The sequence below is a fragment of the Heptranchias perlo genome, chromosome 26 (genome assembly GCF_035084215.1).
Source record: "Heptranchias perlo isolate sHepPer1 chromosome 26, sHepPer1.hap1, whole genome shotgun sequence".
Taxonomy (NCBI): domain Eukaryota; kingdom Metazoa; phylum Chordata; class Chondrichthyes; order Hexanchiformes; family Hexanchidae; genus Heptranchias; species Heptranchias perlo.
Window position 1 is genome coordinate 43,066,676 of NC_090350.1, and position 23,989 is coordinate 43,090,664.

At 43.3% G+C, this 23,989-nt stretch overlaps 1 protein-coding gene across 4 annotated transcripts in view; it reads right to left on the reverse strand.

Moving 5' to 3' along the window:
- Position 1: 1 nt before the first annotated feature.
- Positions 2-23,989, reverse strand: part of LOC137342747 (ribosomal protein S6 kinase 2 alpha-like) — a 196,002-nt gene continuing 172,014 nt past the window's right edge. For all 4 annotated transcript variants that reach the window (XM_068006918.1, XM_068006916.1, XM_068006917.1 and 1 more), the window contains 10 exons: positions 23,435-23,537; positions 21,107-21,237; positions 18,778-18,903; positions 17,528-17,617; positions 15,940-16,098; positions 13,704-13,865; positions 12,058-12,134; positions 7,999-8,116; positions 4,938-5,075; positions 2-4,440 (listed from right to left, as the gene is read on the reverse strand). In XM_068006918.1, coding sequence (XP_067863019.1) covers positions 4,315-4,440; positions 4,938-5,075; positions 7,999-8,116; positions 12,058-12,134; positions 13,704-13,865; positions 15,940-16,098; positions 17,528-17,617; positions 18,778-18,903; positions 21,107-21,237; positions 23,435-23,537 — 1,230 coding nt within the window. In that variant the 3' untranslated portion in view covers positions 2-4,314. The remainder of the gene's footprint in view (positions 4,441-4,937; positions 5,076-7,998; positions 8,117-12,057; positions 12,135-13,703; positions 13,866-15,939; positions 16,099-17,527; positions 17,618-18,777; positions 18,904-21,106; positions 21,238-23,434; positions 23,538-23,989) is intronic.

Genomic DNA, 23,989 nt, shown 5'->3' on the forward strand with positions numbered 1-23,989 from the left:
GTGCAGTTCTGCTGAGAATTTATTCACAGTTTTGCAGTATAGTCCTCTGATAGATGCAGCAGAGACATTCAGAACTTAAAATTACAAGAATGAATTACAAAGTCAAGAATTCATTTGAAATGATAGAAAATGTTACATCCTATGAAATCTTTTTTTAATCCCATAGTTTTAATGAAGACGCTAATTAAAGCTGATTGCAGCCCGCCCGCTCACCAACAAAGCAAAACAAATCCGGATTCTAATCGAAAAGTTCGCTAATGAGAACAACAGTACTAATTTGTACAGAAAATAGTAATTATGCAACTGATAGTCCAACAGCAGTGACTAACCACGGCAACACCATGCAGAGTCCAGAATCAGAACCACCTGTCAGAGAATGCAACGAGGGTAAGGGATTAAACAACCTGTGGGACAGATTTCTTTAAGGAAACCAAGCACATCAGTGAGAAACCTTTATTTTTGAAGAGTAAAGTGTGTTTGAACATAGCATCTCCGATTAAACCAGGACACACCAGATGTGCGGTTTCACACAATGTTAAGTATCTGTAATCTCAGCAATGAGTAGCTCCTATGTCATTTTTCAACTCCAAGTGACACAACTGGGATGTTTCCAACTTGATCACGTAGGGATGGATTCTGATAGCATGTATTCCCGACTGAGGTAAGCATAGCTTTGTGTCTGAGGCTTTATGCAACAGAATGCTCAACAACTTAGTAAAGTCAAGGATGAAAAAAGGCCACTTGGCCAATCAAAGCCCATCCCTCTAGTGTACCAACTGTCTCATCATGGCAACAGATTGTATTTTGAATAACTCCAATGTTTTTGCTGCTATTACCTGTTTGGCAGATTATTCCAAATATTTATCACTGTGTAAAAGTAGTACATCCTACTATCTGTTTTAAATTTACATTTCACTAATTTCCATTTCTACTTTTAAGCAAAAATCCTAATTTTGGATTTGGAGATTTATTTAAAAGGGACCCTGAATCTGGATTCAGCCGCCCGCAAACACCTCTGGCTCTACAAGGTGATGCAGACCACCAGGTGGCATCTTCTGAATACAAGCTCATTATCATTCTCCATTCAATCCAGGTTAGGACTTGAGTTTGGAAATCATTTGTCCTAAACACAGGTTCCCCAAAACAGGCTCACCTCATTCCCAGAGGTACAGGCGGTGTGTGCATGCGAGGAATGCATTGCAAACAGAAGCATGTCGCACAGATCTGCATATACCCAAAGACAGCATGTAGTAGAAATGCATGCATGTGTGGAATGTGTACGAGATGCTGCACAAAACCATCCTCCAATCTCCAACATTCAACCGTCACCTGCTGCCCCACACAGGAAACAAGACCCCTCACCTCTCCAACCCTCCTCACCTCTCCAAGACCCCTCACCTCACGAACCATCACATCCTGTGAAGTATTCAATCATCTAAGATCATATGTATCCCTAGAACCTCCAATCCCATTCCCAAGTCAGGTATTTATCCAGTTCCATGTTGGAATTAACTGCTTTTGCTGGGACTCTGTCCACCACTCAGAGAACATACATACCTTTCCTAATCTCGTTGGAGGCTGACATTCTGGGTCTGTGCTCACAGTCTGCAGTAGCCCTGGCTCCAGGCATTAAAATCTAGACCCTAGCTTCCATTTTGCATGTGGATTCCCAAATCTGCATGCACTGTGGAATCACATTAATGAGCAACCTCTAGAAACTCACCAAATATCAACCATCTGGGAGGTGCTTTTCAAACAGAATTTAACGTGTAAATTACCATGCGAGTTCCGAGAATGTCGATTTCCTGAAGGAGTGCATCTCCACTTCAGAGGGATATGTACTGGAGGTATTTGTTTGTCATCGGTGGGTCAGTACATGGAATATATACAAGGTACATTATTTCACTGAATAGATCATCAAACTGCAGTTTGAGTTGCATTGAACCCTGCAGCCCAATGTGCTTTTGGCAATAACAAACATTTACATACACTGAGGTTTTAAACTGAACAGCCTATCTAGGACTGTGTCCTAAAGCAATAACATAGACATGCTCCAATATTAACCGTCCGTAACCGAGTGTTCAGTTTATAATGCCACCTGTGTTACTGGTTGGTAACACTTCCTGCGATCGATTATCCAACATATATTAGTAAGATAAAAGCCAACTATTTGATTTGGATGCAGAATTCCTGTTGAAGTTCAGTCACTGAAAAAGTTTTTCAATTAAATTAACTACTTGGCAATTTCATTACTTACTAAGGTCACTGTTTGTCTAAACTATTATTATTTCAGCATCGCTTGGAACACAATCACCCCAGGTACTGACTCTACCTGGATACACAATCACTCCAGGTACTGACTCTACCTGGATACACAATCACTCCAGGTACTGACTCTACCTGGATACACAATCACTCCAGGTACTGACTCTACCTGGATACACAATCACTCCAGGTACTGACTCTACCTGGATACACAATCACTCCAGGTACTGACTCTACCTGGATACACAATCAACTCTACCTGGATACACAATCACTCCAGGTACTGACTCTACCTGGATACACAATCACTCCAGGTACTGACTCTACCTGGATACACAATCACTCCAGGTACTGACTCTACCTGGATACACAATCACTCCAGGTACTGACTCTACCTGGATACACAATCAACTCTACCTGGATACACAATCACCCCAGGTACTGACTCTACCTGGATACACAATCAACTCTACCTGGATACACAATCACTCCAGGTACTGACTCTACCTGGATACTTAAACACTCCAAAAAGTAGAATCCAAGTACTGGCTATGGGACAACTAGCTAAATTTTTCGTGAATTAACATGGAACCTGAAGATACAATGTGCAATGAATAGAAGAAAGACAGACTTGTATTTATATAGCACCTTTCACATCCTCAGGATGTCCCAAAGTGCTTTACAATCAATTAAGTATTTTTGAAGTGTAGTCACTGTTGTAATGTAGGAAACGCGGCAGCCAATTTGCGTACAGCAAACTCCCACAAACAGCAATGTGATAATGACCAGATAATCTGTTTTTTTTTAAAAAGTCATGTTGGTTGAGGGATAAATATTGGCCAGGACACCGGGGAGAACTCCCCTGCTCTTCTTCAAAATAATGCCATGGGATCTTTTTTACATCCACCTGAGGGGGCAGACGGGACCTCGGTTTAACGTCTCATACGAAAGACGGCACCTCCGACAGTGCAGCACTCCCTCAGCACTGCACTGGGAGTGTCAGCCTGGATTTTGTGCTCAAGTCTCTGGAGTGGGACTTGAACCCACAACCTTCTGATTCAGAGGTGAGAATGCTACCCACTGAGCCATGGCTGATAGAATATATCTCTTACAGAATTTTAACCTGTTGGTACAGAGCCCACAGGGATGTTTAAAAAACTTAGACAGGTGGATTGCTGTTTTTAAAACATTTTGATCGGACAGTTTAAGTATGAATATCCAATGATAATGCTGGAGTTTCAGTTATCTAATGGCAGATTAAGTTACTACAAGGCATTTGTTCATTTACAACATTGTTTTGTTCACAACGATTTTAGGGCCATGGGGAAAGGAACTGATGCACCATTAGGCACACCTTGAACCTTTGATTTACAGGGCATTTGATTGAAATCTTTACCGCACGTCACTGCAAAGAACATGAACTATGATCCGATCTTTGAGTGAATGCTTGGGAGGGGAGGTAGCAATGAAACAAGGATGACTGTGTGAACAACAGTGAGTTTTAACACACGATCTGAAGTTTAAAATCTTCAAAACTCTTGGGAATGTTGGAGCATAACCTGAAGCTGGGCTTTGATCCGATCACAGTCCAGGGACTAACTGACAATCATGCTTTCCATGATCCAGATGTGACTCATACCCTGAACATGCTCACAGACACACAGTTTAAAAAGTATTGTTCCTTTACACGTACTTCATTTAAAAGTAAATTTTAAAAATTCAACAGTAAATGCTTTTAAACAGAATTCAGAGTATTCTGGCTGCTGCAAGATGCTCTCCACTGAAAACTGGTGTGGGAAATCGAAGACTCTACAGCAGGGTTGTAAGGTGAAAGCTACTTCACGTAATGACAGGCAGTTCCCCCTTGGTTCCTTCCCCTTATTTTTATCTCTCAAGTACTGGAAGAATGTCCCAAAGATTCAACAGAAACTCTCAGGCTCCTGTGAATGGCCACATCTCGGGGAAGAACAGTCTCTGTGATCGTGCACATAGTTTGGGCTTCCCAGGATCTCTCGCTGTGCGTAGTGAGCTGAAGGCGCGGATGCTGAGTTACAGTGATGTGGACGGCAGCTTTTTAAGTTCTCTGCGCTGAGCCAAAGTCGATGCCTTCACGGACTCCAATTTTGGTGCTGGCGGGGAGCTGCTCAAGGCCGAGAACGTGGCAGCCATCGCTCCCTGGACAAAGAGGGCACAAGAAAACATTTTTAAAAAACACCCCACCATAGAAACAAAATTTCAATTCAAAATCCATGAAATTGTATAGGTTTAGTGTTCTTTACCTCTGTTTACTGTGTGATATTGACCCTGAGTTTATGAACAATTCAATCCAAAGAAATACATTTCAGTGAATCGCTTCACAAGGATTAACTATACAGAGTTTTGGAACCACCTTAAACACTATGTCGTGGCTCCTTCAAAAACTGTGCAGCCCGGAAACTACAGAGACCCAGTGAATGAAAAGGATTCATACCAGGCTACCTTAGTGGGTAGAAACAGTACAGCCAAATGGGAGAGTTCAGAGTCACAAGCTCAGTGCTGTGTCAGCTGAAGGCACCCCATGGAACTCTGCTCCAGACCGAGTCACAGCCATCAGGGCAGCAGAGGTGACCAAGGGAACATTGGAGAGAGTTACATGGACACACTCCTGCTCGTCCATTGTAAATACAACCTACCTTAACAAGTTGGACATCGTGCCGGGTCAGCTGGCTCTGCGGCAGCTGATCTCGGTTTACGATCCACTGATGTTTCAGGACCTGTTTCGCTGTCAGGCGCCGGTGTGGGTCAACATGCAACATCTTGGAGACAAGGTCCTGTCAATTAGGAACAATGTAATGTATGGGTGAGTCTTAATTACTATAATTAACCAAAAGAAGCAATACCAAGTACTGTCTTCAATAATAACCAAGTTGAGGAATTTGAAGTGTAATTCAACTTGCATTTATATAGTGCTTTTAAAGTAGAAAAAAAATTCCAAGGTGCTTCATAGAGGAGTAATCAGACAAAAATGGATGCCGAGCCGAAGAAGGAGATATGAAAAGGAGCGGCCAAAAGCTTGGTCAGAGGTGGGTTTTAAGGTGAGCCTTAAAGGAGGAGAGGCAGGTGGAGAGGTAGATGGGTTTAGGGAGGGAATTGCAGAGCGCAGCTGCAGGCATGGCCACCAATTGTGGGCGAAGGGAGGGAGGGATGCACAAGAGACCAGAATTGGAGGAACAGAGAGTTCTGGGAAGGAGGAGATGTAGGGCTGGAGGAGATAGAGGTGAGGCCATGAATGGATTTGAACAGGAGGATGTGAATTTTAAATTTGAGGTGCTGGGGACCGGGAGCCAATGTAGGTCAGTGAGGACATGGGTGATGGGTGAGAGGGACTTGATGCAGGATAGGGTACTGGCAGCAGAGTTTTGGATCAGCTTAAGTTTACGGAGTGTGGAGAATGGGAGGCTGGACAGGAGAGCATTGGAATTGTCGAGTCTGGAGGTAAGAGTTTCAGAGGCAAATGCAGGTGATATTATGGAGGTGGAAGTAGGCAGTCTTTGTGATGGAGAGGATATGGGGTTAGATGCTCAGCTCAGGGTCAAATAGGATGCCAAGGTTGCAAACATTCTGGTTCAACCGGAGACTCTGACAGGGAGGGGGATGGAATTGGTGGCGAGGGTACGGATTGTGTGGTGGGGTGTCAAAGACCAATGGTTTCAGTCTTACTAATGTTTAACTGGAGGAAACTGCCACTCAACTAAGACTGGACGTTGGACAAGAAGTCCGACAACACAGAGTTAGTGGAGGGATCAAGATATGTGGTGGAGAGCTGGAGCTGGGTGTCGTCAGCAAACATGTGGAAGTTGATTCCATGTCTTTGGATGACTTCACCAAAGGGCAGCATGAAGATGAGGAAGAGGAGGGAGACAAGGGCAGATCCTTTGGGGACTCCAGAGGTAACAGTGCAGAGGCAGGAAGAGAAGCTATTGCTAGAGATATTCTGGCTACAATTTGATAGTAGAATGGTGCTCAGTGTTGTTCCACAGTGAAACTCTACCATGCTGCAACACAGACACCATATTGTTTATATAACCAGGACAGTACTGCACAATCACACAAACCTACACATTGCACAACCTGATATAATAGGGATTCGTTGGATGTGCATTTGTGCTCCAGATTTCCCATGGGCTTGAGATTCCAACCATGTCATTTTTGAGGTGGGGGGTTTGAGCCAAGTGAAGACCAGTCTTTTTCAACAGATCGGTTGGGAGAATGAGTGCATTGGAATGAGAGCGACAATCACTCTCATAAACCTTACAGCAATTGACAATGCAGCAACATTGGTCAGTGGATTTGCAGTTGCAGGTGTGGAGAGCAGGATAAGGCAGAAAATAAAAATTAAACCATGACTTCTGTCATGGATTGCGGCACTTTCACACCTTACATCGTGATCAGCTGTTACACTACAAGTTTGGTCATGCTGCCTCAGAGGATCCAACACACAACTGTAAGAAAACAGCAACATTTCATTCAACCCCCTTCCCCCTTAAAAGTAAAAAATATTTATATTTTGAAGTTATAAAAAAAATTTTCTTTGTAAAAGATAATTGGCCCGAGTGCTGGGAATGAACTTCCCCACTCACTGTACGGTCAGCAAACACTCCAGGTCAAGTACAGCACAGGTAAGATGCACAGTAAAGCTCCCTCGTGTCCCAACAGAGTAAAACTCCCTCCGGCATCTGGCTTCAGCTTTAACTTCAGAAGGGTCCCCTATTGTGTGAGTGTAATTTTCCTATTTCTCAACATCCATCCTTGTGGACTGACAATTTTCTGCTAAATTGCACTAAATTATGTACAGTTTTGCACTATGAGCTTATGCCCACTAGAAGCTACCTTGAACTAATTTCACATAGGACAGTATATCAGCTGTCAGAGAGGGGAGATTTTCCTGGGCTGGATTCAAACCCAGGCCCACAGTGTAATAACACGCTGCGCCAAACTGCCCCCCATAAGAGTTCTACTGTTTCCTGCATGAAAGTACATTCCCCCATGTAAAGTTTGCCCAATGCGTTGCAGTCCTGAATCCTAAGGAAAGGACTGATCTCTGTCTAAATTCCTTACGGTCTTTGATTCAGGACCCATCTAGAACTTTAGGAGCTTTCTTTCTTTCGGATTTTTTTTTGAGTAATTCTTCCCCCTGCCCCCCCCCCACCCCCCCCCCCACCCCCCCCCCGGCACCCGTCTGATAATTTTTATCTCCTTTTCTTTTCCCACCTGTGAATGCCGTGCTGTTGGGTCACTGCCAGTGCCTCCCGTGTAGCCAGCCACTGCCTAGATAAGTGTTTCCCCTCCGATTTCCCTGCCCGCTGTGGGAAGATACTGCAGCCTCTTCTCGGCACCCCCTTTTTCATTGGGACTCAGACAAGGAGGAGTGGAATTTGTATCAGTGTCTGTTCCCGTTTCATGGTACTGAAGATCAGCACACTAACACTGAATATCACTGCATTGCCAATCATCTGAACATTTCCATCTCCTCTCCCATTGTCAGATCTCTCTGCGTAACCCACCATTCCCAGAATAAGGAGCCAAGTAGCCGGGACACCTGCACCTCACCTTCTGGGTGATACAGAAAACCAGCTAGGAAACATTTTCCCTCCCTGATGGTCAAGAGTTGTAGAGTCTGCTTCAGTATTGGACCCTCATTCGAACAGTACCTTGTTACAGGCCAGAGTAGTAAAAAAAAACTTTTAAACTCACCTTCGCAGTAGGAGAGGCTCTGTCCCAGTTCCCACCCTGCAGACTGTAGTGTCCACTCCCAATCCTTGCCAGAATCTCACCTGGCGTATCGTCCGGACCATTAGCAAACGGGGTATACCTGGTTCAAGAAAACCAAAGAGACAGCACATCAGTTTAAGGAGCAGAGCTCTGTATAGGCCAGTATAAGGAGACCCGAACCCTGTTAACAGCCTGGTATTGCACTGTCCATAGTCATTAGAATGCACGAAAGGACACTCAGCTACAGTTAAACCTGATAGCGGTTGCACTGGCCAATTTCCCAAAAAGCCCTAGCACACAGATTTTAGAGGAAACATTGTCAGTACCTTTCACCAGAGTGCGTTACTCGGGTGCGTGCTCATCATTCCTCGCAGAGCGTCCCGATCTTCATGAGTTGTCAGTCTAGCCACTTCCACACAAAATGGAACAGAAAATTGTAGGCTCTGATGAAAGGTCTTTGACCTGAAACGTTAGCTCTGTTTCTTTCTCCACAGATGCTGCCTGACTTGCAGCATTTTCTGTTTTTATTATAGAAAATTGTAGGGAATAGATTGAATGGAACTGCAATCTCGCCAAGAAACACCAGGTTATCAGAGGTTAAATATAGAGCCCATTAGTGTTAAATATTGACTTTCGTTGAAGACTACAATGGTAAACTACTACTTGTAAGTTTCAACAACTATAAGGGGTAATAATTGCAGCCTGATAAGTGCAGTTACTGCTTCACTTAGTCTAAAAGCATTAGTTCTTTAGCTCACCTTTTTGTGCTGTCAGCTGGCAACAATCTTGTTAAACTGCCTCCTGTCATTATCCCATAACTAGCCATGAATATCAATATGCATGTGACAGTGAACCATCTCTTTCATGATGACCTCTCAGTATTTTAATTGAAGGGTGTAATAGTTTGCCAGCTGCCTTTGTTACGTTGTTATTAGTGGGGTTGGAAAGTTTAGAGTACTTTAAACAGCAGCTTTAAATCAAACCCAGATTAAAATATAAACTTTGGTCCTTCAGTTTAGGAATTCATCTGCCTTGTTAACACTCCCACTCATGAATCTTCGGATGCAGAATGCATTGTACAGCTATTAAATTTCATGCTTGAAAAATAATAAATCCAGGGCTATTGCCAGAATGTTTTGAAAAAAAATGATTAAAAAAATTTACATTTCCATCACCTCAATGCTTCACACAAATTACTTATGTAAGCAAAAGTGGCAGCCAATTTGTGCAGAGCAAGATCCCACAATAGTGAGATTAATGATGAAATCATGTGTTGTGGTGTGTCTGAGTGGAACGTTGGCCAGGACACCAGGAAAACACCTTGGTCTTTGAATAGTGCTATGGGATCCTCAATGCTCATCTGAACAGTCAGAGGGGGCCACAATTTCACACCTCACCTGAAGGAGATCACTCTCCCAGAACTGTGCTGAACTGTCAATGGATGTGGTGTTCAGTAGTAGAGTACCTTTTGAACCCACAAACCCCTGACTCAGTTGACAGAGTGTTATTAACTGAACCAAGCTGACACACAGGAAGAGATTCAATAAAGCTGCAGAAAGATAGCGAGGTAACGCGAGGGCTAATTTTGTTCAAATTTACCAAACTGCGATCTGTACGAAAGCAGTTGAACATATCCTGCTATTTCCTCCATTGAAACCATATTTTAAATGCAGCTTTTATTCAGATATATTTTATGAAACATTGCACACTTTGATTGCAGTGCTAAGCGTGCGTTTGTGGACTCCACAAATTGCCTGCACTACCTCTCTTGTACCTGTTGGGGGTGCGCCTGAGCTGCCACAGAGCAGTGCTCAGCAGTGCCACCACCAGGGACTAAGGCGCATTGCTGTCTCAAAGTACCATTTGGTGAGAAAAAATTCACAGTAATTTCTTAATACCTGAAAATAAAAAATGCTGACAAGAACAAAGGAATTGCTAGATAGAAAAAGATCAAGATCCATCTAGTTTGCCTTCTACCATCCTGGTAGTCGCATGATACAACAATAATGGAATTTATGACTAATCATGGCAATCAATCTCCAATTAGTCTACAACAGACCCAAACATGAGGCAAGGAAAACCCCAGTGGTGGAGAGCTTTGGGAACCATAGGTCCAAAGTCACCTGTTCCTCCCAAACATGTTACACTTACTTCCAACATTACCCATGGCAATAGTACAATATAAAAGCATCAAATCCACAGGGTACAGTATTTGTATAATAAAAGTGCATAGAAATAATACCTTTTATTTTGTGTGAGATATTCATCAACACAAATCTGGTGCATCTACTCAAGGATTGTTTGATTTGTGCTTTTTCTACAGTTACAGAGAGCCAGGCCAGTGAGGGAGATTGTAGGAATACAACCCTTCTCCTCAGTAAGAGGGGGAAATATAATGCCCTTGCAGCAAGATTGCAGGGAGGAGCAAAATATAGTCCCATGTTGGCCACTCAGAGAGTCAAAGACTAGAAAATCTAGATCGAACTTCAGCAGATTCACAGGATGTCTGCAATAGTTTATGGAAATGGTTGAACAAGGTTTGCCCATGATGGAAAATCACAGTATGTGGGTCAGCAATGGCTGTGCCAGAAAGACATTGAGACTTGGTGGCAGGCTTTGCTGATTTTGAAGCCATCATGGATCCCAAAATAAATTGATGGCATCATAAACTGGGACAAAGCGCTAGTTGGAAGTCCAACAGAATCCCAAGCAAGGTCTTGCTGAACCAAAAACACTATTTGCTATCAACTAAGGCCAAGCAAATCAAAGCTGAAAACTTTATAAAGAAAAAACGTTTCTGAATAAGAAAGTGGAGGTATATGGACCTGCAAAGGTTAAAATGGATCGATACCGACTCGCAAATCTCCCATTAATAGGGAAAAACATTTCAAGGCGCCCCCTCATTAAATAAAACCTTCAAAATGAACACAAGGAGGTGGAAAGAAAACACAAAAACTTAGAACAGTATTCTTTGTGACAGCTGATTCTGAAAGTAGGCTTGAATGACAGGATTCATCTTTTAAAAAGCTTTTTGGAGTTAACCTTTAAACCACTTTCCCTCTGTTCTTTGCAAGAGGCGTTTAGCAATTTCTTTTTGCACCTGTCAAGCTATTTGATATGTTTTTTTATGGGATACAGAATCACATTGTGTCTACAGACATCTGAAAATAACTTTTAACAACTATTAGAATGAGTCCTTTACACACTCAAATTTGTCCTATGGTTCTTAGCTGTTGTCTGAAGCTGAGTAGCGACTGACGTGCAATATATGATAACGACTGTCACTTAGGAGCTGTTTTTGCCCAAATGACTTCTCTGCAGCAATAAGTGTGCACTTAGGGCCCTGATTACCTGCACACTCAGCCACACACCTGTTGCTGTTCAGCAAAAGCAGACCCTGTAGCCACCAATTAGACCACTGATAGATACCTAGATAGGACCCACAAAGGGGGTGGGGTAAAATTCACATATTGGGGAAACGGTAGCATAAGTAGGGAAGAAGCTGCAACGGGAGAAACTAGAAACAAACAAAAACAAACATTAAAATCGATTGAAGCTAAAGCCTGACACAAGAACACAGTAGAGAATAGAATGACAAAGTTTGTATCTCTGCAACACTTGGACAGAAAGAAGCTTCACAGCACTTCAGGAAAATAGATACCGAGCATGAAATATGATGTTGAGGGGAAAAAGATCTGGCAAAGGGAATGGTTTTCAATAGGCTTTTGAAAGCAACGAGTAAGGTGACAAGGACAAGATGTTCCAGAAGACGGGCATAGAGTCTGAACATCAGCAGCTGATGGTGGAGGAGAGGGAGCAGGGAGTGAGGAGCAGTGCAGGAGTGGCGGGTTTGCAGAGAGGAGATTACGGTGATGTAATAAAATGTACTTTAATATTGCTGATTTGTGTCTTGCCAGACTGCTTTTGGCTCCGGAGTACCTGTTTTCTTGGGATACAGTTACCGATGGATCAAACATTTCACCAACACAGGTACATTCCTGACAAAACACTGGCTACATACAACAGAAGGAGGTCACTCACCCGGCTAACATGGTGTAGAGTAAAATGCCCAGACTCCAGATATCACAGCCTTCATCATACCCTTGGCGTTTGAGAACCTGGACACAGACACACCTTCTTACATTTCTACTCATTGTGTGATGGCAGTTACTATCTCCCAAGTAACAAGGCAGTAAATCAATCACTTAAGTTACAGCTCCCATGAACAGTTTACAAATAGCGCAGAACTGCTGTGATCAACATGGTGGAATATATCTTCCCATTGTAGGGAACAATGTAACTTCCCACAATTAGCCTACTCTGCACTTTCTGGCCTTGGTCAGCGGCTCTAAACCAAGGTCCTATGTTCCTAAGGTCTCCAAACCAGGGGATGCCTATGAGCCCAAGCCCTTCTAGCCCAGCCCAGCCCATGTAGCCCAAATATAGTTAATTCTATTTCTACGTTTATTTCTTATTCTTATTTCTTGTTTTGCCTACTTGAATTTCATGTGCCTAGAGATTAGGAAAAGGCTATTCTTAGTGTCATCGTCTCAATAGTGAATAAATCCTGAATCAGAACATCAAGATCTTTTAGTAGTAGTAACTTGAGATAATTGCAGATTAAAGAGAACAGGGATTGTCTTGACCCACAGGCCCCCTAATATGCACCCAAGCAGTCCATGAAGACAAAGAGCTTGTACATTGATGCTGTAAACTGTTTTTTGCCCCCCAATGGATGAGTGGGTAAATACATCTCAGTTCAACAATGCAATACAGATCAGAAGGTCCAATTTAACCCCAGTTTGTGCTGAGTTAGCTTGTCTCAGCTAGAGTGGCAATTGGCCATGGCATCATTGGTTTGCAGTGCCGTGTGTGGACCCACTCAATAAGAATGGCCAGCTTGGTAAGGTACTGAAGGGAAGTATACTCCAGCATGGCATCACTGCCTTTGGGAGAGGAGGGGTGGGGAGGGGAGAAAACTGCAGTCATTGACACGGTCGATTCTACCATCCTCCTCCAACGCCTCTCCTCCGTTGTCCAATTGAGTGGGACTGCCTTTGCTTAGTTCCACTCTTACCTATCCTTATCGGAGCCAGGGAATCTACAGAAATGGCTTTTCTTCCCGCCCCCATACCGTTACCTCCTGAGCCCCCCTCAAAGATCGATCCTTGGCCCCTCCTATTTTACCTACAGGCTGCCCCTCGGCAACATCATCCAAAAACATGGCATCTTGTTCCACATGTATGCTGACGACACCCAGCTCTGCCTCCCCACCACCTCTCTCAACCCCTCCATTGCCTTTGTTGTCAGCCAGTTTGTCTGACATCCAGTGCTGTATATTGCTCCTCCCTGCATTGAAATCAAGAATATAATATAATCTAACTCATTCTTTCCTGGAACTTTAAAACTATGGAACTCCTCACCTTATTCAGTCTTCCCTCCCTCCTATAACCTCAACACTCTTAAATCCCAAGCTTGGTGTCTCTTAATTACTACTTCCTGATTTACTTCATCTCTTTTACTCTTTTCAATCATGGTGGTGACCTGCATCAGAGGTTCAGCTCTTCATTGGGGTTTCTCAGACTTAGTGTCTTTTTCACAAATTTCAGCTTTATATTGGAGATCAGTTTCAGAAATTGACCGGTTATTTGCTGCGTAATCATCTTAATTGCTTAAAAAACTCTTACCTCTGGGGCAACAAAGTTGGCTGTGTAGCACGGAGTCATGAGGAGCCCATTGTCAGCCCTCAGCTGCTTAGCAAAACCAAAGTCACAGATCCGGATGGACTCCGGGTTACTTGACTCATCTACGTACAAGATGTTACTTGGCTTCAGGTCTCTGTGAACCACCTGGAAAAGAGAAACAGTCACTGATAAAGAAGTGAAGTACATTCAGAGAGATCTTCAGCGGATCAAATCATCTTTCAAGATTATTCTGTTTAAAGATGTTTCCCTTGTGGCAAACTAAGAGATAGGCAATGGCAGGAGGTGGAACATCTTTCACTTTTGTCATCCAGTGTCTGAGTTAAGCACTCCCAGAACATGTATAACGTGGGTTAAATGCAGTTTAAAGTTCCTTCCACACTGCAGCAATGTGCCTTAGCTTAATGTCAGAATATCAATCCCTACTGCACAATGAAATTTCAATTCCCCACAGCTTCATCCTTAAAGCCCCTGTGCGGGTCAATATAGTGCCAATTTAAAAAAAATCATTCTTCAGGATGTGGGCGTCGCTGGCAAGGCATTTACTGCCCATCCCTAGTTGCCCTTGAAGAAGGTGGTGGTGAGCTGCCTTCTTGAACCGCTGCGGTCCGTGTGGTGAAGGTTCTCCCACAGTGCTGTTAGGGAGGGAGTTCCAGGATTTTGTTGCAGCGATGAGTGAAGGAATGGCCGATATATTTCCAAGTCAGGATGGTGTGTGACTTGGAGGGGAACTTGGAAGTGATGGTGTTCCCATGCATCTGATGCCCTTGTCCTTCTAGGTGGTGAAGAGGATTCTGCAGAGTTTTATCCTATGGATTTGCAGTTGACTAATAACTAGGTGAGACTGCCTAAACTTATTTAAATTACATTAATGCGCAAGGAGGTGAAAGCGCAATGTTGCAATTTACTCTAATAAGTTAATCGTCAACAATTATTTAAAACAAAGTAAAAAATAAAACTTTGTCTCAATTAAAGTACAAAATATTCCTCTTCTTTCGAATCAGCCACTTCACTTCGCCATTACTAGCTGAGAGGCTGGAGAAGGGTTACATGCTCCCAGAGGGTCTACCAACTCTGCTGGAGAGTTGAGGGTAATTCCTCCTCCCTCTTGCAGTAAAGTACTAGGTTTCCACTCTACAACCACTCCCTCTTCCCAAAATGGCATGGGCAACACTGAGACTTTGGTGTGCGCAGAATCCCAGAGTGAACCTGCAGCATACCAGCAGCAGCACAGTACATCACTGGCTAATGGAATTTGCTGCTTTGTTAAGGTAAGATTTATGTAAAATGCAAATTATCCAGGACCTTAAATGCAGTTTAAATGTCAGAAGGAAACTTCTCTCCCTGTTACATAATGCTGGGAGTCAAAGCCCACGTGTGATGATGTTGAAGTTGTATTTGGTCTTGTTGAGGCTGCACCCAGAATACTGTGGGCAATAAATGCTGGCCTTGCCAGCGACGCCCACATCCCGTGAACGAATAAAAAAAAAGACTTGGTCTCCATATGACAGAAAAGATCAGAGGCGAGCAATACACTGATTGCTTAACTTAGATGCCTGAGTTATGAGGAAAGTAGATCTACCCTGGGACTCTACTTGCTGGAGAAGAGGATGAGGAGAGAGCATTTGACAGAGGTTGTTAAGATTTTCACAGCTATGGAGAATTTGGAACCAGGAAAGGTCTTCCATTGGACAAAGGACTTGAGGACTAGGGGACATAGCTTAAAGTTAAGGGAGTCAAAAGAAAATAGGAAATGTAAGCAATTTTTTTTAAGGAAAAATTGTGGAACACATTAGCAGCAGGGGTGATGGAAAGAAAAGCACAGCAGGGTTTTAAAGGGCTGGATGAATGCCAGTTAAGAGGTTAAGGGCTTTGGTGCCAGAAGCACAGTAATCAAACACAGGTCTGTAGAGCTAAGCTAGAGGAATGTTCTCCTGCCCTAAAATTACAAGTTTTTCCCAATATTTGTATTAACTTTTGTAGAAAACTTTTACCTCCCCCTCTACCGAGTTAAAATAATTATTTTATCAACTCTTAACCGACTGTTAAAAATCAAGCAATACAAAATGTGAAGTGCTGCAGTGTAGAGTGGAGCATGGCACACAAAATCATACAGGACACAGGTGACTGGGTGTTATAAATTTAAATTCTAATAGGGAATAGCCAGTATTGATAATAAAGCAGTGCTGCAAGGATATAACTGGGTCCAGTGATCACTCACCCCCTGAGAATGCAGGTATTCCACTGTTTTGGTGATTGTGTGAAGGAGAGCACTTGCTTCCCTCTCCGAGAAACCTTTCTGCTGCAGTATTTTATCCAGTAGTTCACCACCTCTCATCAGCTCTGTCACCAGGTAGATATACTTATTATCGTTGTAGACCTAGACACACATCACCAGGACAAAACAAAAGACTGATCAGAGAATCCTACTCCCATCGTTGCCCTGTAATTTGTTTCTGTTCAGCCCTTTAGCTGCTGGTATATTTTTGATTTGATTATTTTCTCTCCGTAACGTTCACATCATTCTTTGGCAAGACGACAGGCTGGAACTTTGCTCACTGGCAGATTTGTAATGAGGTACTCTTATATGCTCCTTGCCGCTGACACAGTAGCATGGGCTAGGCTGCTGCCATGCTCATGGCTCCAGAAGATGGGTACATCTTCATAAACCTGAAAGGATACGGATTTATTTGTCCACAATCACAGAGCATGCTGTAATGAACTATCTTAAAAGGACCATCTAAAAAGGCTACAGACCAAATGCAGGAAAGTGGGATTAAGCTGGATGGCTCGTTTCTCAGCTGGCGTGGATATGATGGGCCGAATGGTCTCCTTCTGTGCCATAAATTTTCTATGATTCTACGATTCTATTACACCGATGTGTCATTTATGTGTAATGAAAACACAGTTTCTCAGTGTCAAACAAAAAAGATTTGCCAAATATTTTTCTTATGAAATAATGCCTTTAAAACTCAAATGTTTATTACTTAAACAGCCATTTATTCAAATCAATATAGTAATTAGCAAATTAATTTGTTTATATTGAGGGATGAGAAAGCAGTTTTGTCCTTAAAATAATGTTTTTACATTATCGATCCAAACTGATTCTGATTAATGGACATATGTAGTGGTTATATAACTAGACTAATAATCAAGAGGCCTGGACTAATAATCCAATGAATGTGAAATCAAATGGCAGTTTGAGAATTTGAATTCATTTTTTTTTAAAACTGGAAATAAAAAGCTGGTATTGGTAGAAGTGACCATGAAGCTGTCGGATTGTAAAAACCCAACTGGTTCACTAATGTCCTTTAGGGAAGGAAACATGCCGCCCTTAACTGGTCTGGGCCTATATGTGATTCCAGTCCCACACCAACGTGGTTGACTCTTAACTGCCCTCAGAAGTGGGCCAGCAAGACACTCACATGTACATTCCAGCAAGAGTTGCTGGATAATTTTTCTCCTCCCTAGCCCAGGGATGCCTGGCCAATTTTAGCACCATATTGCTTCCCTGGCTGAATTTCTAACTCAGCAGAATATTGGACTCTACCTACTCTGCATAGCTCAGCTCCACACCCTGTGATGCATTTGCTCAATGAGCTGTGGGGGCATCCAAATTGCCTTTTATTTACTACTGAAATCTAACATATTGCAGCTTCACAATTGCAGGCATTTAATGGAAATCTAATGAGGAAAATACTTGGAGAACTTGAGTTTCAGTCTTTAGACAGTTTATGAGTCATGTACCACTTGGCTGTTTTTTCCGTAAGTGCCTCACTCCCACTTGAACAGGCTACCATGACACTCACATCTTTCAGCGTAATGATGTTTGGGTGCTGTCCATACCGCAGCAGGATTTCAACTTCCTCTGAGGGGTCTCTCTTGCTCTTATCAACAACCTGGAGAAAGGAAGCACAAAGACTTCATATTGGATGCTCTTACAAGACAAGGAGTCTAACTGAAATGGAAATTAGGCCACAGGGGAATGATGTCTTGGACAACAAAATTAAGCTCCATTTTAGTATTAGGGTCTTGCCACAGTTAGTGAGCATGGGTTGCACTTTTCTGATGACCTCCCAAAGGAACTGTATGGTTGCTTTACCCAACCTAGCATAACATTAAAGTACATTTTTGAGACAGTTAAAAGCATGGAAAGCAAAATATGCCCCGCTGTTCCAACATGACGACACAACTGTGCTTGTTGGGTGTTGAGACATTACTAGAGGAATGGGTGGAAGCAAAGATTTACTTTAAATTTACACTGACCTCTCTTTGATGACATGTCTGGCAATGGAAATTCGGAACCAGGTCAACCTCTGTGCATGACGTCGTAATCTGAACCAGGCAGGTGCAAACTACTCCAAGGCACTGTTGCTAATTGACCAGTCAGCCTGGCTCACTACTGGAATCTCAAGGTGTAGACATATTACCGGGGGCTGTCAGTCTTCCAACTCAGCCCCAGATAATCCTGGAGAGATCTTAGACACTCCTTCCAGCTACTTGTTCAGCTAGGACCACCCTACCCATTAGGGTGGCCTGAGCTGAACAAGCAGTGGGAAGCTTGCCAGTGCTCTATACTGGCACGCTACATAGTTTTAAACTTCAGCAGTGCTCCCGCGCACACCTGGGGGTACCTAAGCCTTGAATCTACCAACCTTGCCTAAGCTCTCTAGATTTAGCTAAGTGGGATGTGTCTCTATGTGAAAGAGTATATGCACTTGGTAAACTGAAATTCTACAGGTGTGAAGTTCTCTGTAGCTTGTCCAGAGACTCAAAGATGCATTTTTGCATACCAGACAACTGGCTAACTAAAGAAAAGGGATTAGAACTGCATTGATAGAAGGGGAAAACAGGTCATCTGCCTGTCCACTCCATCAGAGAATGTTCCATGGAAATAGAAATAAAGATTCACTTTTTAAAATGGAAAACTTTTATTCAAATTCATAATTTTAAAACTGATGGGGAGGGATGGTGAAGAATGTATTTGCTTCGTCGTCATCTCGGAGTGCAACTCAACAGTAAGCAAACACCGCTGGCTTCTTTTTGATTGAAGTCTTACCTTGACGGCATACTCCATATTTGTAGTCTTGTGAATGCAGCGTTTACAGACAGAGTATGAGCCCACACCAATATCCTCCTTTAGCTCATAACCATCAGTAAAATTCATGTTGTTCCCATGCAGTTGCTGTAAGAGATGATACATCCTCTCAAAACGGAATATCTCTGTTTTGTTACATTACGTTCCAGTTAAGTTATCAACTTTCATTTATAAAGCGCTTTTAATGTAGAAAAATGTCCCAAGGCACTTTACAGAAGAGTAAGGAAAACAGATACAGGGCCAGAGGAGAGATTAGATGGGGTGACCTAAGGCTTGGTCAAAGAGATGGATTTTAAGGAGGGTCTTAAAGGAACAGAGGGAGGTCGAAAGGCAGAGGGGTTTAGTGAGAGAATTCCACAGATTGGAGCCTATATGGCTGAAGATTACAATGATGGAGCGAAGAGAGGGGAGAAGCTTTAAAGGCCAGAGTCATAGAATTTGGAGGGGAGGGGGGTGTAGGGCTGGGGAAGAATACAAAGATAGGGAGGGGGAGGCGATGATCTCGATTTTACACAAGGATGAGCATCTTAAATTTAAAGCAGCGGGAGACCAAGAGCCAATGTAGGTCAGCGAAGATGGGTGTGATAGGTGAGCATGACTTGGTGCAGGATTGGATATAGGCAGCAGGTGATTCATAAAGACCACAGAGAATCCAGGTGAAGAATTTATAATCTCCCACCAAAACAAACATTTTTTTAAAATCAGCATTTATATATAGCATTATCATGTCTCTCAGAAATGCCACACATCATGAATTACTTTAAATTAAGCATGAAAACCTTAAGATCCTTAGAACATTTGCAGCAGGAAATCTTTTCAAAGAGGCTGGCTTTGGTGAAGGGCGTGTCCCTCTATACCCAAGGTGCTGCACAGTTGCCCAATACGTGAGATATATCTGCTCAAGTTCACATCAGAAGTGAATCACTTCCCTTGCTGATGATGCAATGGTTCTTTGTCACAGAGCATCCTGAATTACATCTCTTCACCATTGCCTCTCCCCATGAAAAATAGGAGGGGGCCAAGGATAGATCCTTGGGGGACTCCAGTGCAGAGGCACCCTTCTTGCCCTTGTACCACTTCAAACCTTACGAAATCTAAACTGCTTACTGTAAATTCTGGTACACAAGTCACATCAGATAGATTATATATACTACTTGGAGCTTTGACTGGCATAGTAGGGAGTGATCTAAACACCAGTATGACCTATACACTGGATTCTACAGTTAGCTCTGTTCTCCAAACAGGTCAGTTTGGTGCTGCCTGTAGTGTTGATAATGCCGCCATACTGGAAACATTTTTTAAAATCTCACTGACATTACACGCTTATGTCCCCAAGTTACCACCAAATACCAGTGTAAATTCACACTTGCTAGGTTTATGCTCGGTGGCTGAGTGATGCCAGGTCACTCACACGATCCCTGGCTTGCAGGCTGAAAACCAGCAGTAAGGTGCAACCAATTAGGGTGGATTTTACTGAATAAAACTCTCGATGATCCTGTAGCAACATGTTTACCGACTGCTGAAAAATTCTGGCAGAATTAATTGAAAATCAGTGTCACTGAGCCTCACTGTTAAAATCAAGATTCACCAACTGTTTCTTCCTCCAACTCATTCTTTTCTAGGACCTTAAAACAGTGGAACTCCTTACCTCCCTCAGTCTTCTGTTCCTCCTACAACTCACAGGCTTTCAAACCCCAAGGTTGTTGTCACCTAATCGCCTCTTCCTGAGATACCTCATCCTCTCTTCTACTCTTTCCAACCTTGGTAGTGTCCTGCACTATGGGCCGTGGCCCTTCACCTAAGTTTCTCGGTAATAAAAAAAAATAATCTATCACAGTACAGATAATTGGAAGGAGATTCCACAAATGATTTTCCTATGTTTTGCTGGATTGATTACTACATTGTTGGTTTAAACAGTAAAGTCAGTCTTGTTCATTAAGTAGCAGCTGATTATTTTTAATATTTAAAAAAATGCAAAAGAAAACCATTTCTAACTGAGAAATAAAAACATAAAATAATAGAAATACACAGCATGTCTTTCAGCCCATGTAAAGAGAAAAGACAGGTTAATGTTTTGGCATTCAGATGAAACGTTAGCCTGTCTTTTCTCTTTTCAGAGGCTGGTGGCCCTGCTGTGTGTTTTCAGTGTTTATTTTCTTTTTATTTCTGAGTGAAAGCTTTGCTGAAAGCAATAAACAGTCCTAGTAAGATCCAGGTCAAGATTCCCCAACTTCCCCAAACAGGGTTACTCTGTTTAAAGGAAAGAAATAGGTGTTTGTGATGGACTTACCTGCAAGACAGGGTGAATGACCAGTTTGGAATTCTCAGTCTTTATTTCCTCCTCTTCCAGTCCTGTTGCCACAAAACTGAACCCTCGGAATAACTTGTGAGCACTGGCACTTGGAGGAACACCAGGTGAATCTGGGATCCAAAACAAGAGTTTGAGATTAATCTGAAGGTTGCTTGGGTGGAAGGATGCACAACATGGGCCACTTTAAAAGGGACCTGGAGCTGGATGAGAGGACATTTTTTTTTAATAGTTAATCTGATAACTCCTTCTGATGGCCTAGTGGGTAAACGCAGCACCCAGTGCAGCACTAAAACGTACAGCCCGAAGATCCCAGGTTAGATTCCCAGAATATGTGGAGTTGGATGCCGGGACAGCAGTTAGAATGCTACAGTTGGTCTCCCTTTACCTGTACTAGAGAGATGTAAGGAATCTTACAACACCAGGTTATAGTCCAACAGTTTTATTTGAAAATCACAAGCTTTCGGAGGCTTTCTCTTTCGTCAGGTGAGTGTGGGATTCCATGAAGGTTACCGCATATATAGTCAGAGGACAATGCCTGGTGATTACAGATAATCTTTCCAACTGCCCCTAGTCAAGGCAATCAAAGTGTTCAGACAGACAGAGAGACATTACATACAGGACTACTGAATATACAAACAGTCAGAACCCAAAGACAGACAGAGAGACCGAGCGAGCGAGAGACCGAGCGAGCGAGAGAGAGAGAGACCGAGCAAGAGAGAGAGAGACCGAGCAAGAGAGAGAGAGAGACCGAGCGAGCGAGAGAGAGAGAGAGACCGAGCGAGCGAGAGAGAGAGAGAGACCGAGCGAGCGAGAGAGAGAGAGACCGAGCGAGCGAGAGAGAGAGAGACCGAGCGAGCGAGAGAGAGAGAGACCGAGCGAGCGAGAGAGAGACCGAGCGAGCGAGAGAGAGAGAGACCGAGCGAGCGAGAGAGAGAGACCGAGCGAGCGAGAGAGAGAGAGACCGAGCGAGCGAGAGAGAGAGAGACCGAGCGAGCGAGAGAGAGACCGAGCGAGCGAGAGAGAGACCGAGCGAGCGAGAGAGAGACCGAGCGAGCGAGAGAGAGAGACCGAGCGAGCGAGAGAGAGAGACCGAGCGAGCGAGAGAGAGACCGAGCGAGCGAGAGACCGACCGAGCGAGCGAGAGAGAGACCGAGCGAGCGAGAGAAACATCCGAAAGGAAGAGAAAGAGAGAGAATGACCAGTTGTATTAAAAACAGATAACTTTTTTTCGCTGGTGGGGTTACGTGTAGCGTGACCCTCTCTTTTTCTCTTCCTTTCGGATGTTTCTCTTTCTCTCTCTCTCTGTGTCTTTGGGTTCTGACCGTTTGTATATTCAGTAGTCCTGTATGTAATGTCTCTCTGTCTGAACACTTTGATTGCCTTGACAACAGGCAGTTGGAAAGATTATCTGTAATCACCAGGCATTGTCCTCTGACTATATATGCGGTAATCTTCATGGAATCCCACACTCACCTGACGAAGGAGAAAGCCTCCGAAAGGTTGTGATTTTCAAATAAAACTGTTGGACTATAACCTGGTGTTGTAAGATTCCTTACATTTGTCCATCCCAGTCCATCACCGGCATCTCCACATCATGTACTAGAGAGAGAGATTAAGAACAAAGTAGCCAGAGCGCCTGGTTGGTCTTGGCTGCTATCTAGTCATTCCTGTTGAAAAGTCCTATTGGACACTGGGCGAGTACAGAGAGAATTGGACCCAAATGTGATGTCCCCTACATTTGAATAGTCTGTTGACACTTATTGGCGAGGCTCACACATGGAAAATGCCATCTTGGGTGAGTTGGTGGAGGGTTCTTGCTGCCGATGGAACATTAAACCTAGTAAGAGTCAGCATCTTCAGAGCAGGAGGGGAGAAAATTAGGGAGGAAAAACGTCAGCTAGATGTGGAGCCGCGTGTCAGCACATGTGTTAGGACCCCAGTGCACTGCATCGATTGGTAGGATGCAGTACCGCACTTATGATTCCTCGTATTGCAAGTTCCCATTTTCGGCTGTGTTTGTTTGGGGAGGCACTGAGCAGAAGCCATGTGTTTTGAGGGAAAGTCATCCTCATCCTCACATCGCCTCTAGGAGGTCAGAGAGCAATATGAGAGCAAATAAGACAGCAAGCAATTTAAACTTTAAAAAATAACAGATCTTAGAGTTAGCCAGCTCGGGTTTTAATGCTCGAATACACTGTTGGCTGCAAGCTTCTATCCCTGTCTCAACTTCAAAGAATTTGATGAGAATGAGTTTAATCACCATAATTGATCAGGTCACATATTTCCCCACACGTACTCAGTACAAACCTTTAGGTGTTCGCTCCGTAAACTCAGGATCAAAATAAAAGGTATCATCTGGCCTGGCCACAGCTGGTCTGAACGGTGGCTTCAGTTCCCTGCGGTAGAGTTTCTGGAAACATAAGAAACCGTTTAACACTGCTGGAAACCCTTACTACCCTACCACTTTTTTTCCCAATAAACGTTTTGCTGCATTCTTATACTCTTTTAGGTGATGGATGAGAGTGGTGGGGCATGGAATCCACTTCCTCTTTTGGGACTCACTCAGTGCCAAGGGAAAGCACATCTGTCAGGAATAGGATGGCCAATCCAAGTAAAGTTCCCTACACACTACTCAATCAAGAATTCCCAGGTCATGAATGGCGTGGATTAGATGCAGAGTGAAACTCATTCTACACTGCTTCATGAAGCATTCCCCGGTCACGTACAGCAAAAGTTAGATGCAAGACAAAGTTCCCTCATCAAGCACTCCCAACTCATATACAGCATAAAGTTCCCTCTGCTTTGCCTCAGCAATGTTTCCTATCCCCAACTGCACCAATATGACCGGTCCATTTTGCCACA